Consider the following 17307-nt stretch of genomic DNA (forward strand, 5'->3'; position numbering starts at 1 on the left):
CCAGGCAATATAAAAACGGTTCTATATTTTTGTGACAAAAGTACAGACTACAAGTTGACGAAGATATAGAAAGACATGGAACTTCCAGAGCCTGATGGTTTCTGCATCAGATGAGGCTGCATGTCAATCATCTGAAGTGGCTTCCTCTCCATCGTTACAGATCTAGTAATATTCTGTAATTAACACAGGCTAGTTGAAAGCAATATGGAGAACGCCGACATGGAATTCGTTTTCACCGGTCCAGTTTTCTAAAGTCAGCGACGACGTAGAAAAGAGACAAGGAAAGGAAGCCACTTTCCACTACTTACATGAACCCTATGATGCATGAACTGACTCAGTGAACGACAAGATCCCTGGAAGAGTCTTGGAAGTCATATAATGAATGGATGGCTATGAGACTGAAATCAACAAGAGTGATAATCTGATCCAAGACAAAGTGACCCGGGATCATGTCAGTGATGGTGACCCTCATCCTTCAGAGTTGAGCTGCCTCTTCTGCTGCCATCATTCAATGAAATGTTTCTGACAACAGAAGTTAGTTGTTGCAAGATGGCTGGTCATGTCTGTTTTCTGACCAATGCCACAAGTGGAATTATTTTCGGTAAATCACACAGCATTGACTAGTCTGGGATGCGTTTCCCAAAAGCTTTGTAGCTAACGAGGTACTTTATTTCTCTCCACAACTGTAGACCCAGACCACTTGTAGAACAGAAAAGTGCTTTATTCAATTAACTTTGCTTATTTAGACAGGCAGGCCAATTCTGATCTTTTTTTCACTAATCGCTCTTTTTACCAATCAGATCAGCTCTGAAAAAGATGTGATGTGAAAAGATTTGATGTGATTGGTCAAAAGACCAATTAGTGGTAAAAATATCAGAATTAGGCTGCCTGTCTAAACGCAGGTATAGATTTTTAAACACATTTTTATGAAACTGTAGCTACTGTGATTTGTTAAGAGAAATTCAGAGCCACCCCACTGGGCAGAGAAGTCAGTTCAACGTCTAGTTTTGATTTACATTAGGTTGAGTTGTTAACTAACGTGAATTCAATGTGAAATCAACAACAAATGTCACCATTTCATTGGATTTAGCTTAAAGGTTGGGTGAAAAAAATACGAAATGCCCTTACGTTGATTACTTTTTTCAAATACAATCAGTTTTCCACATTGATTCAACGTCATCACATAGATTTTGGGGGGTTGAAATGACATGGAAACAATGTTGATTCAACCAGTTCGTGCCCAGTGGGACATAAGCCAAGAAGCTTTCATGAAACTCACCCTTGGCCTGATCAGTTCTCCTTTAGCCCTTCCCTTTAAATGAGACAGATCTGACCAATTAACTTGACTTGAGTCCTGTTTCATCTTGACTGTTGGGCAGTGACAAGGGAGCCCCATAAGTGTAAGTATCCAGCACTTTTCTCTCACAGTCTGTAAAAAAAACAGAAAACCCCACAGCCACACATGGTCGCTCTCAGAAGTCAGAGTCAGCATCCATAAGCTCCGCCTCCATCAGGTTGGTTCTAGAGTGGATCTGCCCCCACTCCGCCCTCCTTTGACCCCCCTGCGACCTCCCCACGTGGTCTGTCCTCCCAGACACCCCTGTCATAGGCGCCACCTCCCCGGAGTAGTGGAACGCTCCATTGGGCTGCCAGAAGGAGGGGGGTGGTTGTTGGGGGCGGCAGCGAGGCCCCAGGCCGAGGTCCTCTGGCAGGTCGCTGAGGGAGAGGGGGTTGAGGTCAGGGTACCTGCTCCTCTGGCTAGAGGAGGCCCCCAGGGCTCCTCCGTACCTCTCTTGGTTGGGCAGGGGATGAGAGGGCCTAAACTCAGGGTAAGAGCCTGGAAGGACGTCCTCAGCCTCCTCCTGGTGCTGCCTCAGATTGGCCACCAGGCTCCTGTGGCCGGGCAGCTTGGGTAGCCGTGGCACCGAGCTGGTGCCAAACTCTCGCCGACGGTAGCCCTGGTGTTTAGCCAGCTCCTCCAGAGGACGCGCCTCCTTCTTCCTCTTCTTCCTCTTCTTCTTCCTCTTCATCATCATCTCAGGGGAGATCTCCGCCTCCACCATCCACAGCTTGTTCCTCTCTTCTGGGGGTGGAACTGGGTGAAAGAGCAGGGTGAGATTCAGACTCATAGTGGAAACATGGAAGCAAGATTAAATCAGACTGGTGGCTGAACTGACAATTCTGTAGCCTGGTTATATAATACTGAATACTGCCATTGTGAGTGCAGCATTCAGTCTGGCTTAAGCAGGCTAGTAACATAGGCCCTGTTTGAATCTGTACATGACTGGATAAGTGAAAGCAAAGGCCTTATCCCATTGCTTTAACCAATTCAACTGTCTACGATCTGTTATCGTTTTAAGAAAGAATGCAATGAACTCAAGGAAGAGTGCAGATGTCAGACAATATCAATAAGCAGGTGGCAGCTCTCACCAGGTGTCCCTGTAGGGGTGACAGAGATGTCCTGTGGCAGAATGGCACCCCTCCTGGCCACCATCTTGGTCACATGCTGGGCCCAGGCTGAAGACATCTCGTTGGATGGCTCCCCGTTCAGGTCAAAGTTGATGCCAGCTACCAATGAGAAAGAAGACACCACAGCTCAACCATTACTATTCATTATACAGTAGAAGAGCTCAACCATTACTATCCATTATACAGTAGAAGAGCTCAACCATTACTATCCATTATACAGTAGAAGAGCTCAACCATTACTATCCATTATACAGTAGAAGAGCTCAACCATTACTATCCATTATACAGTAGAAGAGCTCAACCATTACTATCCATTATACAGTAGAAGAGTTCAACCATTACTATCCATTATACAGTAGAAGAGCTCAACCATTACTATCCATTATATAGTGGAAGAGCTCAACCATTAAAATCTATTATATAGTAGAAGAGCTCAACCATTACTATCCATTATATAGTAGAAGAGCTCAACCATTACTATCCATTATACAGTAGAAGAGCTCAACCATTACTATCCATTATATAGTGGAAGAGCTCAACCATTACTATCCATTATACAGTAGAAGAGCTCAACCATTACTATCCATTATACAGTAGAAGAGCTCAACCATTACTATCCATTATATAGTAGAAGAGCTCAACCATTACTATCCATTATACAGTAGAAGAGCTCAACCATTACTATTCATTATACAGTAGAAGAGCTCAACCATTACTATCCATTATACAGTAGAAGAGCTCAACCATTACTATCCATTATACAGTAGAAGAGCTCAACCATTACTATCCATTATACAGTAGAAGTGCTCAACCATTACTATCCATTATACAGTAGAAGAGCTCAACCATTACTATCCATTATACAGTAGAAGAGCTCAACCATTACTATCCATTATACAGTAGAAGCGCTCAACCATTACTATCCATTATATAGTAGAACAGCTCAACCATTAAAATCTATTATACAGTAGAAGAGCTCAACCATTACTATTCATTATACAGTAGAAGAGCTCAACCATTACTATCCATTATACAGTAGACGAGCTCAACCATTACTATTCATTATACAGTAGAAGAGCTCAACCATTACTATCCATTATACAGTAGAAGAGCTCAACCATTACTATCCATTATACAGTAGAAGAGCTCAACCATTACTATCCATTATATAGTAGAAGAGCTCAACCATTACTATTCATTATACAGTAGAAGAGCTCAACCATTACTATCCATTATACAGTAGAAGAGCTCAACCATTACTATCCATTATACAGTAGACAAGCTCAACCATTACTATCCATTATACAGTAGAAGAGCTCAACCATTACTATCCATTCAGTAAAACCCCCAAAGAGGTTATTTATATAGTAGAAGGCTCCCTGGAGTCCCCTGCAGTGTTCCAATAACTAACAGTTCATACAGTCCCTCCAACATAAGCAAGCATGCTGGCCACAGCCGCCTCAGTGCTTACATTATCTGATGACTCAGTCATTCACTTCCAGTGTCAGACAGACTTCTCAATGACATTCACTGCTAGTGTCAGACAGACTTCTCAATGACATTCACTGCTAGTGTCAGACAGACTTCTCAATGACATTCACTGCTAGTGTCAGACAGACTTCTCAATGACATTCACTGCTAGTGTCAGACAGACTTCTCAATGACATTCACTGCTAGTGTCAGACAGACTTCTCAATGACATTCACTGCTAGTGTCAGACAGACTTCTCAATGACATTCACTGCTAGTGTCAGACAGACTTCTCAATGACATTCACTGCTAGTGTCAGACAGACTTCTCAATAACATTCACTGCTAGTGTCAGACAGACTTCTCAATGACATTCACTGCTAGTGTCAGACAGACTTCTCAATGACATTCACTGCTAGTGTCAGACAGACTTCTCAATGACATTCACTGCTAGTGTCAGACAGACTTCTCAATAACATTCACTTCTAGTTGTAACATTGAAGCGTAGTGGAATCTCCATTAATATCAGCCAGAAAATATATTTTGAATGTTTGAATTTTCAGTTCAGCACGAAAATGTGCCATTTCACTGAAAGGCATCCAATTCAGTCTTTTGGACAGCTCCTTCTCCGGGTCTTTGGGGACTTACCTACTGGCCCATCATGGGAGACAGTGTGCATGCTGAAGGACAGCTCCCTCTCCAGGTCTTTGGGGACTTACCTACTGGCCCATCATGGGAGACAGTGTGCATGCTGAAGGACAGCTCCTTCTCCAGGTCTTTGGGGACTTACCTACTGGCCCATCATGGGAGACAGTGTGCATGCTGAAGGACAGCTCCTTCTCCAGGTCTTTGGGGACTTACCTACTGGCCCATCATGGGAGACAGTGTGCATGCTGAAGGACTGCTCCTTCTCCGGGTCTTTGGGGATTTACCTACTGGCCCATCATGGGAGACAGTGTGCATGCTGAAGGACAGCTCCTTCTCCGGGTCTTTGTGGAGCTCCTTGCGCTTGGAGAAGGCCTTGGCTATCATCTTGCTCTTCTTTATCCTCTTGGGCTCATCGTCGCTACGGCCGATAACCCTATGACAGGAACACCAGGTAGATAAATGACAATGTGACAGACAATGTTGACTTATCCCTTGACGTGGCAATAGCTGAAATCCGTACTTGGTGAAACTACCACGTCCGTTTGAGATACTACAACAACCAAGAAGTTGCATCAAACAACGAACAGTGTATTTTTTCGCTCCGACATCATTGCAGGTGCGATAGAACAGCATAGTATGTACTGAAGAAAACAAAATGTCTGTGATGCTGGTACTCCTCTCCTCCGTTTCATCAACAAAACAAAAATAATAACAAATGCGCCGGGGGCGAACAGTGGCGCTCTTTCACCTTATGCGGATTTAAATTTTAATATACAGATAATGCTGTGTGAATGCCTCAGAGAGATAATACAATGTGTAACTCCATACTTGGAATATTGTTGTTAAAGTTCATGTACTATTTTCTTGTAGCCTATTTTCTTACCTTTTATCTACAAGACAACAACTTTTTGCTACAAAGGGACTGCCGCCCAGTCTAATTTTCTGTGTGTGTTTTAAAGGAAATGGCTGCTTACTTGCACCAGGTGCGTTTCCAGATGAGGATAGTGGCCTTGGTCCACACCCAGGTGCTCATGGCGATGCCCGTGCCGAACATGGAGAACAGATTAATCTTTTCCACCAGTAGACTGGGACGGTTCTTGATAGTACATTCTGGGATCGGCTTGTTGGTCTGATGAGCGATCGTCACATTGGCCTCACACCTGTTCAAAACCAGCGCAGCGTTCATCAATCAATCCTCAGAGCTCTTTTTACACAGGCAGTTGCATTTGCTGTGAAAAAATACTCGACATACCCACTGTAAAGCCATGTAAATGGGGCATATTCACATACTGAGCTGTTGACATGAACCAGTTGTTTACTTGTTGAGACAAGAATAAAAAATGTACATTTGAGGTGAAATTCATACCAGTCCACTCAAAGTCAACAGAGTGGAGAAATACGGCTGCATTCACAGCACAACAAACCGGTAGGGCTGTGGTTAACACCAGTCTCAACAGCATCATCTGCTGGGAATCTCCCACTACACCATACAACTGGGGCCATGTTCCAATACTCTTAAATCTGCCACTACACCATACAACTGGGGCCATGTTCCAATACTCTTAAATCTCCCACTACACCATACAACTGGGGCCATGTTCCAATACTCTTAAATCTCCCACTACACCATACAACTGGGGCCATGTTCCAATACTCTTAAATCTGCCACTACACCATACAACTGGGGCCATGTTCCAATACTCTTAAATCTCCCACAACACCATACAACTGGGGCCATGTTCCAATACTCTTAAATCTCCCACTACACCATACAACTGGGGCCATGTACCAATACTATTCAATTTCCCACTACACCATACAACTGGGGCCATGTACCAATACTATTAAATCTCCTACTACATCATACAACTGGGGCCATGTTCCAATACTCTTAAATGCATATTTCTTTCCTCCCTTCCTTGAAGTAATCCCTCGTCTGTCATATTGGATTGATGTAAGGAAACTTCCCAAGGCAAAGCTTTTCCCAATTATGTTATGTCCTATATTGGTGATTACTCCCATGTTCTGAGAAAATAAGGATTTTTTTTTTAGTATTCCAAAAGGGCCCAGAAGTCCTTAGGTCCTCAACACCTGTTTTGAAGTTGCAGTGTTGAATATAGTTCCGGGTTACTGTAGGCTACATGAGGAGAAAAGGAACTCACAACACATATTCTCTGAAGCTCTTCTCCCACTCAGCCTGGTTGAAGAAGTCGTAGAAGTGGCAGCCAAACGTGATTAAGACAAAGCCAAACGCCAGGAACCCAAATATACCTGATGAAGAGGAATTACACAAATGATTAGGGATATTTAAAATTCCAGAAACCTCCGGAGTCAGGAGACAATATACTTTATATGAAGATAAAAACCAAAGTGTTATATAACATATATCGTGCAACAGAATCTACAGTCAATCTATGATGAGGCAATTTAAGTGGCTTTATCAAAGGTTTATTCTAGCATGCTACTGTAGCATTTCGGGTGGGGGGGGGCAGTGGGTCAGGCGATCCTAGTTAGACCTAGCAAAGGCAGTGGATCTAACCACTGCTCCAAGAAAGCTAGCTCCCTTGTGGAAGCGGTTATCTGTCTTTTCAACACTAACTAGGTTTGTTACACTGTTATGCCAGGGGTTTGGCTCTGGATATCTGGTGATTTACAGCTAAGGGGTCATACCAAGTCTTAGCATTGTTTCGTTGATTTTGCTCGCTGCCTTCTCACTCAGAAGACCCGGGTGGTTACTCTTGATGGAGAACAACGTCATGACTCCTGCAGACACAAACAGAGGAAATCACTTTGGGAACGTCTGTTTATTTGGTAGCGTTTAAATTCTGAAATATGAAAATATCTCGTTTTTGGGTTTGAGAGAACTCACCTCGTATGAGGAAATAGCCACCAATGACAAGCACAACTCCAATGGGAGCCAACACAAAGCCAGCACGGTAGTGGTAGTTCTTATAGCCCACGAAACAGATCCCACTGACAGAGTCTCCGTCCACCTATGTCAAACAACAGAGACCAGAAACGCATACATGTGTTTGAATGGCATAATGGCATAAAAGACAAATAATTTAGAAAACAAGAAATTCTGAGTCATTGTCTTTCCATCATGAAAAGGGAATAAATAAACTTGTCTCTAAACTGTAGACACTGTTTGGGATTACCCTATTGCAAAATAACCCAGTAACACTTAACTTAAAGCCTGCTGGTATAAAGAATTAAGATTCAGTTACAGCGCATTGTGAGACTTGTCATAAGCATGTATAATGTGTTATTATCATAAGTATTATAAATCGCAAATAACAGAAATGACTATTTTCAATGGCTAAAACAAATGGTAGGTGTTCCATACCTCAGCGGTGGCTAGAATAGCCACAGTGAGGATGAAGGGGACGGACCATGTGACCATGTGGAAGTATGAGGTCTTGCCCGACAGGGGCTGGTGGGTGGTGCCCAGGGCCTTGAAGGACGTGTGCCAGGCGTAGGTCAGCATGACGAACCAGATCACCCCAGACATCAGGGAGTAGTAGACGAGGCTGAAGATGATGACACACGACAGAGTCTCGGTAGACCTGGATGGAGAGAGAGAGAGAGAGAGAGAGAGAGAGAGAAGGAAGTTAATGACTCAATTATTTTTAAGTGTACACTGCCATTGCATTGACTGTATGTGTGTTATTAATTGTCTGAAAATGTCAATCAATCAGCCAACCAATCAACCAATCAAGTTTGAGAAACAAAGCGAACTTGTGAAAACGAACCTCCTGACTCCTGTACTAGCTAAATACAAGACCTACAAACCTCACCAGAAGATTCTAGAAATACTCCTTCAAATTGTATTTTCACATCTTATCTCATAATACTCCCACTTTCTTTCAACCCCTTCAATGTGTGTGTCTCAGGGGGTTGGGTCATAAGCAAAAACCACAATTGATTGACAATAAAATATGAAGTGTTCTTCTTCTTCACTTACGAGGGCTCCCCTAAACGCATGGTGTTGTCACTCTTACACACGATCTCTTTGCGAGCTCCATCCATGAACTGAGCCAGCCAGCCGATACTGCCCATGAAGAAACAGGTATTGATGTAGAAGAGGATGACGGCGGGGTAACGGTTTGAATTCTTCCAGTCCGCCAGAAAGGTGGCCTGTGAAAGGAGAGAGGGAAAGAGAGAGAAAATATGAATAGAAATGGAAAACACTTTTTGCTGTCCTTAAAAAGGCCAACTCACTGAAACACATAGTACTCCACAAATTACTAACAATATCAGATAATAAAAAGCATTGTTTTGACAACTTCTGTGAAAAGCAGTATGAACCCATTATCTGAACAAGAATGGTATGTGTGTTACAATACCAGTATCTTCATTCTATTTGTAACCTCAAACTTAAAAGATAAAAGTCAAGTCAAAAAAGCTGTTGCTTGGAATTATGGGTAATGTTGTCCACAACACTGCTGTGTGAAGCTCACCAGAGTGAAAAAGGTGCAGAGCAGGGTGACGGTGCCGAACACAGCGATGTAGGCGTGCATGTCCGAGTGCTCCTCGTCGGTGAACAGAGGGTTGTTGCACTGGATGCCGCAGCCCTCCACATCTTTGTACCAGCTGGCCTGAACGTCTGTCTTCACCAGGGGGGCTTCGCACTGTCCCGACGTGTTGAACTTCAGCTTCTGCACCTCGTTCTGTCTCACCATGGACGGAAGGCACAGTGAGCTCATAATGTCACTCTGTTTGGTCTATTTTTCATATGCAGCATACGCCTCAATATTATATAGTATTTTATAAACTGGGTGGTTCGAGCCCTGAATGCTGATTGGCTGACAGCTGTGGTATATCAGACCGTATACCACGCGTATGACAAAACATTTATTTTAACTGCTCTAATTACGTTGGGTAATCAGTTTATAATAACAATAAGGCACCTCAGGGGTAACAAAATGTGGAAAAAGTCAAGAGGTCAGAATATTTTCTGAATGCACTGTATATAATATATTATATAGTATAATATCGACAGCCATTTTAGACTGAAAAACAATGACACTAGCCTGTTGACTAGATGGGTGGCTCCATGGAGGGGCCACCCACTGGGCACAGACTTCAATCCAACGTCTACTCCACGTTGGTTCAATGTCATTCCATTGAAATGACGTGGAAACAACGTTGATTCAACCAGTGTGCGCCCAGTGGGTTGACAGTGCTGAAGCCCCCTCAATAATTGGCCTAGCACCCCATCTGGACACATGCATAGTGAGAGCATCTACCATACCGTGCAGCCCATGGGGTACTTGTCCGTCTCCTCACACTTGAGGAAGTTGGGCCAGCCCCTCTCCTGGTCCACAATGCTGCAGGGGCGACGTGTAGCCTGGCACAGGTGCTGGCTGGGAAGCTCCACCTGCCCGTTGTCACACTTGGGCATGTAGACGGCACACAGCAGGGGCTGGATGACCGCCCAGCAGCGAGGGGCGTTCCTCAGACCTGCATGGGCGAGAAGGGAGGTGAGGGACAATAATGTAGCTTGGGTTGACTTCAGTAGACACCAAACGGATGAGAATGCTCCAAAACAGAGAAATTGGCAGGTAGGTACGATAAGAAATGCTCATTTTTGTTTTTCTGTTGTGAAACGTTTTGCTACGGTGTGCCCTAATGAACACGAACCTGGTGCTCCAGCCTGTTTGTGCCTTATCAAACTCCTCTCTGGGTTTGTTTGTTCATTGTCATACCAAATATCTAAGTATGGTATGATATGACAACTGTAGTAGTGTTGGCTACAGCATATAGAGTATGAGACCAGTCTCGATATTAAATAATGCACATTCATCACTTCAGTGTGGTGAGGATGATGATGGTGATCACTAGGGTCAGGAGATAAATAGGACCTGGATGTTGATGATGGTGATCACTAGGGTCAGGAGATAAATAGGACCTGGATGTTGATGATGGTGATCACTAGGGTCAGGAGATAAATAGGACCTGGATGTTGATGATCACTAGGGTCAGGAGATAAATAGGACCTGGATGTTGATGATGGTGATTACTAGGGCCAGGAGATAAATAGGACCTGGATGTTGATGATGGTGATCACTAGGGTCAGGAGATAAATAGGACCTGGATGTTGATGATGGTGATCACTAGGGTCAGGAGATAAATAGGACCTGGATGTTGATGATGGTGATCACTAGGGTCAGGAGATAAATAGGACCTGGATGTTGATGATGGTGATCACTAGGGTCAGGAGATAAATAGGACCTGGATGTTGATGGTCACTAGGGCCAGAAGATAATTAGGACCTGGATGTTAAACCTGACTGGGATTGGTAGCTGGGTCCAGTGCCTGTCAACTCAACACCTCAGCTGTTATGCCAAGAGCTCCAAACCTCTTGATGAGGCAGCCAGCGTTACAATATCATGCACTTGGAAGGTCACTAGTTGTGTGGTCTGTTGTTTTTCCCATGGTGGGGGTGGGGAGTGGGGACGGGAACCACTCTACTGATCAGCTGAGGATTAGTGGAAGGAAACGCAGGTTGATGGCTCGCTAATGACTGTTTATGCATGTGCAGGAATATCATTTTACTTTCTTTATTTGCTCTTAACCCCAATTTCCTGTACAAGTCCTATTCCCATGTATTTGGTAATTACAAAAACGATCCATTTGGAGGGGCCCTCAACATTTCATGACCTAGTTAACAGGCTATACTATACCAATTAACCTACTGACCTCGCACGTGACTATAACCAAATCTACCTTAATGTTTAATAGCACAATGTAATACATCTTATTACATAAATATTATATAGTGATACTGTTTTTACTTATAATACAATATTCTGTTTATGTCAAATGGCAAGGCTAAGACTAAATAATCACAAGCGAAAGTTCAATGAATAATCACTAGTGAAAATTCAACGTATAAAATACATTGATTTTATTTTACGTTTCCTTTTGCAAATGACAATATGACCATCTAGATTGCATCTGATGCTAATAGAGGGAGTGGGGTCTGCTCTTAATAACACAACACAAATGTATAATACGTTTGTCAATTTATTTAATTTCAATTACAGTAAATGAACAACATGACCCCTTTGTACCTATGCTTATTAACCAAATACAGGCTTACCAGACCACATGGCCAACTTCTCAAATGCTTCGTCTTGGGTACTTGAGTCTTCAGCTAAGACAAGAGACGTGTGCGTGTACGGTAGTGGTGACCCAAGACATGTATTATATTTAAGCACTTCACATGTTGTAGTTTTCTTGCAGAAATCATTGAAAATGGTTTCGTTTCTCTGGACCGTTACCGCATGAGTAACCAGAAAGGAGGCAGCCCAAACGCAAAGCATCCCGAACCCACCAACAATGGAACTCCAGCCATAGGAAGACATCTTGGAGATTTAACGGTGCAACTTTGTTTCCAGGGGAAAAAATGATACTTTGTATTCCAGTAATCTAAAAAGTAACCGTTAATAAAAATAGCACGAAGAGCTCTTGTTCATTTGATGCCGAATGTAACATTATGATACAATGAAACGAAACGTTTTCCCAGTTTTCACGCAGTCCCGAACTTTTTCATTTAGCATTTGTCGTATAATCCTTGATTTATCACTGGAATTCCCTACACACAATCCGATCGCCACCAAAAAACGAAAAGAAGCATGCATGATATTCAATTAAAATCAAGTGGAACTATTCCTTCCGCTGTTTTTGTTGGATATGCCTATTAAAAAGAAATCAAAGTAACAGATTCACCCTCCCCCACAACTTGCCATGAAAAGTCTGAAACTGTAACATGATCTCTAGTCTACGCGGTCCATCCCACTCGCGCTCCCACTTTCCCCTCTTTTGCTGAAAAAAATATTTTAATTTCATCTATGTAGACTATCCCAAAAAATGGCAGCTTTGGGGGATTCCTATAGAATTCTGATGTGTCTGGTAGAGTTTGGTCTTTGTTTTTCTCGCTTGCAGTCGTGTCTGCTATTTTGTTCTGCCTCTGGTATGCACATGGTGGGGGAGAGCCAAAGTAACAAACCCCTCTCATCCCATCCCCCTCTCCATGGGTAAGACTATGCCTTATAGGAATACCAAAACAATCTCTCTCCTGCTAGGACAGACGGCAGTAGAAAAGCCATCTGTGTACCTGTATTTCGTCTGCTTGTTTGTTTAATCGTCCGTTCATTTAGAGCCTTTATTTCTGACATAACACATCAAATCAATCACAATCAAATGTTATTGTCACCTGCTTCGTAAACAGGTGTAGACTAACAGTGAAACGCTTACTTATGGGCCCTTACCAACAATACACAATACAATAAATAAATAAACAAAACAAATAATAATAACAATAACATTTAAAATATAGTAACACAAGGAATAAATACATAATGAGCAATGATAGCATGGCTATATAACTGGAGTACCAGTATGATGCTCATTTCCAAAAACAAGTATTTGAAAGATCTCCAAAGACCCATATTGTCCTCCACTACTTACATCTGACTGTACCTCCTACATTTGCACTTGTTGCTATTAACAATGAATAGATTTGCAATCATAGACTGATCAGTTATGTTAGTGTGAACAAGCATTTCATTAGTCTCTTCAATAGTACTTCAAATCTGTGAATAAACTACAGCCTCACTTTGCCATACAATCTAAATGTTAGTGATTATGCGAGCACGGTAGGCTCTATTTCTTTGTCAGCCCACTCCAAACACTGTTCATTCACCACCACAAAAATGGTGACTGCGAGTTTATCCGCCAGTGGCATGCCAGTAGCATGCCAGTAGCATGCCAGTGGCATGCCAGTAGCCACTCAGGGAAAGCTTGTTGTCGTGGACATAAACAAGTAAATGATCCACTCCTTAGGCTACTTTAATTCTAAAAGATCAGACAAGATTGTCATTTTCTCTGCTTAAATTGCACAGTTTCTAAATGAGAATGCAGCCTACTGTATGGGTGTTGGTTGGGGAATGGGATGGCCTGGTGGAATTATAAAAAATGAATAACTTCATGGCATTTTGGATGTGTAAAAAAAGTTTGTCTTGTTTATTTCCTTCCAGTCCATATTAAATCCGTTTCCTAGGAGACCCTCATAATGGAAAATGTGGATTCTCTCTCCCAGTTAAGGTAGCACTGCTCTTCACCCGAATGAGACCTCAAACTGACCGAGAAAGGTTTCAGAGATTGATTATAAGTTAACTGTAAATGAAGCCATAAGTGACTGACATTGGTCAGATTTACGTTGCTGTCTTTATCAACCAATGGGACAGCCACACACAATGTTTCATCATTCACATAGAACACCATAGTCTCAAGCAATCCTCTTCATGCTTGTGATGTGATCACAGCCTCTCTCTAACCTGACCATTATAGGGCAGTGCATTAGATGTAATGCTTCAACAGCCTACCTCCTGCTGGTTGAAATGACAATGGATGTTTTGTTTTTGGCCTGTGCTGTATGAATGAGGGGAGCTCCATGTTCCCCCATCGTTCTCTCCGAGTGAAGCATTGGGCCTCCTTAAAACCCACAGCAACATGGCTGTCTGAGAATGAGTCTGGGAGAGACCAGGACCACACACAGAGCACGTGGGCCCCTCACTGGAGCGCCGGCCAAATCTGTCTCGCTTTCTCTGCGCACACACGCACACACCAGAAGAGAGAGACAGACTCATCTACAGGTCAGTTATTACACCAGAGAGAAAAGTGCCAATGTGACTTGTCATTTCATAATGGTCTGTGTAACAGAATGTCCCCTGGAATACATATTAGTAGTAGGGACTGTGCCTAAGTCCTGTGTGTTAATGAACCTGAGACTTCCTACAGAACACACTGTCGCTGATGTCTCAACGCCTGCCTCTGAATAACTTTCCCCATAACACTGACATTATGAACACCTGGCCTGTAGGCCTATAATGTTCAAGTTCATGCAATTAGTTAAAACAACTGCAGGGCCATGTGCACAAAGGTGTATGGAGAAGAAGTGCTTCACATGCAGGATTGTGTGTGCTCCCAAGACCAGGCACATCAGATTTCAGGCCAGGAATGCATCTAAGCTCAGGTTTTCATTCGCCAAACGGGGTGGAGAGGAACCATTTTAATGTTTTACGTCTGACTGTTCACAGCTATATTAGACTTTCAGCCCCAACTAGCCTGGAATGAACTTGAGTGTTTGCAACCAAATCATGAACATTTTAAAATAAAAATACACTCAACTCTCTTATAATTTCCCCTGCAATTCTATTTCAACATGTTGTATTGTGGGCAGTAGCAAGACCATACTACAATTTTGTTAAGTATTGCAACACTGGCTGGTACAATCTGTGAAACTGCAGAATAGACAAAACAAAATACATTTGTTAAACTGATTGACTATAGAACACACATTTAGTCTTTGTGGATAGCGTACACAGCCATGCTTTCACTTGATACTACTTTCTGCAGTAATAGAACATGGAGCTGTGTAACCTGTTGTCACAGTGGTCATATTGGAGCTTATAGACACATTTGGAGAGGTTGGAGTTCAGTAGCCATTTATGCCTATAACCATTTGTGTCATTTTCTCTCACGCTACCTCAACCCCTATGTCCTCATCACCCACCCACTGACAGGTCACAACAAGCCATCTGGGAGTACAATACAGGGAAAGAATGTCATGAGACTCTTAAATAAACAGTAACACTTCATTTTAGACCACCGTTTCCACTGGTATTTACCTGGTGTTTATTAGGACAATTAGAAACGGTGTCATTGGGTAGTTTATGGCACTTAATTACATGAATTCAACACAATTGGTAACCAACTAGCTGATACATGGATTGGAGTGCTTGTTGTGATGATTCCCAAAGAAACAAATAAATAATTCATAAGCTATTGTCTTTACATAAGAGAGTAATTACCATTTTACCACTTACATTCAAAGTAAATACTCTGTTTTTTAATGTTAATTCTTAGGATTTTACATGGGTCAGTTCCACTAGCGGTTCCACTACAATTTTGAACCCCCTTGTCGCCCCCCTCAATGTGGAGTATGAAATCATTTTTACATAACTAATTTTTGCTATCATTGTTTTTTTACATCCGTTATTAGACAGCGGCAACGATGATGATTATGAACATGGTCTTTTGCCTGCTAATGCCTGCAATCCAGTGAAGAAAACGATATGATAACAATGTCTAATGTCACTGGCCCCTCTAACAGTACAACAGGCCCCAGCTTGGTCCCCCCAGTTGAAATGGTCTAGAACTGCCACTGGACAGTTTCTAGAATGAATTCTACACCCGTCTGTACCGTAAAATAAAGTGCTAACCAGTAGTCTTGAACAGTAACAGTATGCTGACCCACATTTTCAGAAAAAAACTGGTATTCCCAGTGGACCTAGCTGGGTCGTGTTCATTAGGAACAAAACGGACTAAAACAGGACTTATTCCCATAAGAAGCGCTCAAATTCATTTTCCGTTGCGTGCTCTAATGAACACAACCCCGGTGAGGGGAAACGCCAACAGGGCTAGCCGACGGCATAACAAGGTTATGTTACGGAGAGTAACAGCATTAGTGTAAACTCCAGTGTTGCAGCGCTTGCCAATCTAAACACCAGTGCTTGTGTAAAAGGCGTTACGGAAAATACGACTTTATTATAAAATCAGGCCTTTCTGTTGTGCTTTCAAATGGGGAAATCCCTAGTAGCTCAGTGAGTAATAAACCAATTACATTATTGGTCTGTATGGACACCCACAATGCTTCATATCAAAAAGATATGCTTTATTGAAAGGAATGTATTTACAGTCCATTTAGCTTGAAATCTACACTCAGTGGCCAGATTATTAAGTAAACCACTCCGTTCACGGAAATGGGTCGCTCCTACAGACAGTGAGTTACTTGTCAATGGCTTGCTATATAAAGCATGCAGATAGGCATCGGGCATTGTCGATTGAAAGTTAGAATGGGCAAAACGAGTCACCTGAGTGACTTTGAGCGTGGTATGATCGTCGATGCCAGGTGCGCCGGTTCCAGTATCTCAGAAACGGACGGTCTCCTGGGCTTGTCTAGGGTTTACGGAGAATGGTGCGACAAACAAAAATCGTGCAAGCTAACAGGCACGCTCTGGAAACGTACAACTCGTCGGTCCTTGTCACGGATGGGCTGTTGCAGCAGACGACCACACCGGGTTCCACTCCTATCAGCTAAAAACAAGAAGAAGCGGCTCCAGTGGGCACGTGATCACAAACACTGGACAATTGAGGAGCGGAAAAACATCGCTGGTCCAACGAGTCAGGATTTGGCGTAAACAGCATGAGTCCATGGCCCCACCTTGCCTAGTGTCAACGATACATGCTGGTGGCGGTGGTGTAATGGTGTGGGTTATGTTTTCCTGGCACACGTTAAGTCCCTTGATACCAATTGACCAACGTTTGAACGCCACACGTTGTAGAATCCATGCACTGAAGAATTAAGGCTGTTCTGGAGGCAAAGGGGGGACAACAATTTACACTGTGTGAAAGGATTTGATGTAAAACTAAATTGGAATATCCCTTAAAATGTGTAGAAACTGGGTAACACTTTACAGTAAAGGCTGTAGGTACAATGATTTATTTAAGCAATAAGGCCCGAGGGGGTGTGGTATATGGCCAATATACCACAGCTAAGGGCTGTTCTTAGGCAAGATGCAACGCGGAGTGCCTGGACACAGCCCTTAGCCGTGGTATATTGGCCACATACCACAAACCCCCGAGGTGCCTTA

General features: G+C 42.9%; 1 protein-coding gene across 1 annotated transcript; it reads right to left on the reverse strand.

Moving 5' to 3' along the window:
- Nucleotides 1-1188: 1188 nt before the first annotated feature.
- LOC115199140 (smoothened homolog) lies at nt 1189-16215 on the reverse strand. The gene is made up of 12 exons (XM_029761742.1): nt 11691-16215; nt 9840-10048; nt 9046-9255; nt 8550-8722; nt 7932-8151; nt 7455-7578; nt 7256-7348; nt 6748-6856; nt 5560-5745; nt 4870-5018; nt 2431-2568; nt 1189-2095 (listed from the first exon to the last, which is right to left on the reverse strand). Exons 1-12 carry the CDS (start codon nt 11953-11955, stop codon nt 1473-1475), a joined length of 2499 nt encoding a protein of 832 aa, XP_029617602.1. The 5' UTR covers nt 11956-16215; the 3' UTR covers nt 1189-1472.
- Between the last annotated feature and the right edge of the window lie 1092 nt (nt 16216-17307).

The sequence above is a fragment of the Salmo trutta genome, chromosome 8 (assembly GCF_901001165.1).
Source record: "Salmo trutta chromosome 8, fSalTru1.1, whole genome shotgun sequence".
NCBI classification, from domain to species: Eukaryota; Metazoa; Chordata; class Actinopteri; order Salmoniformes; family Salmonidae; genus Salmo; species Salmo trutta.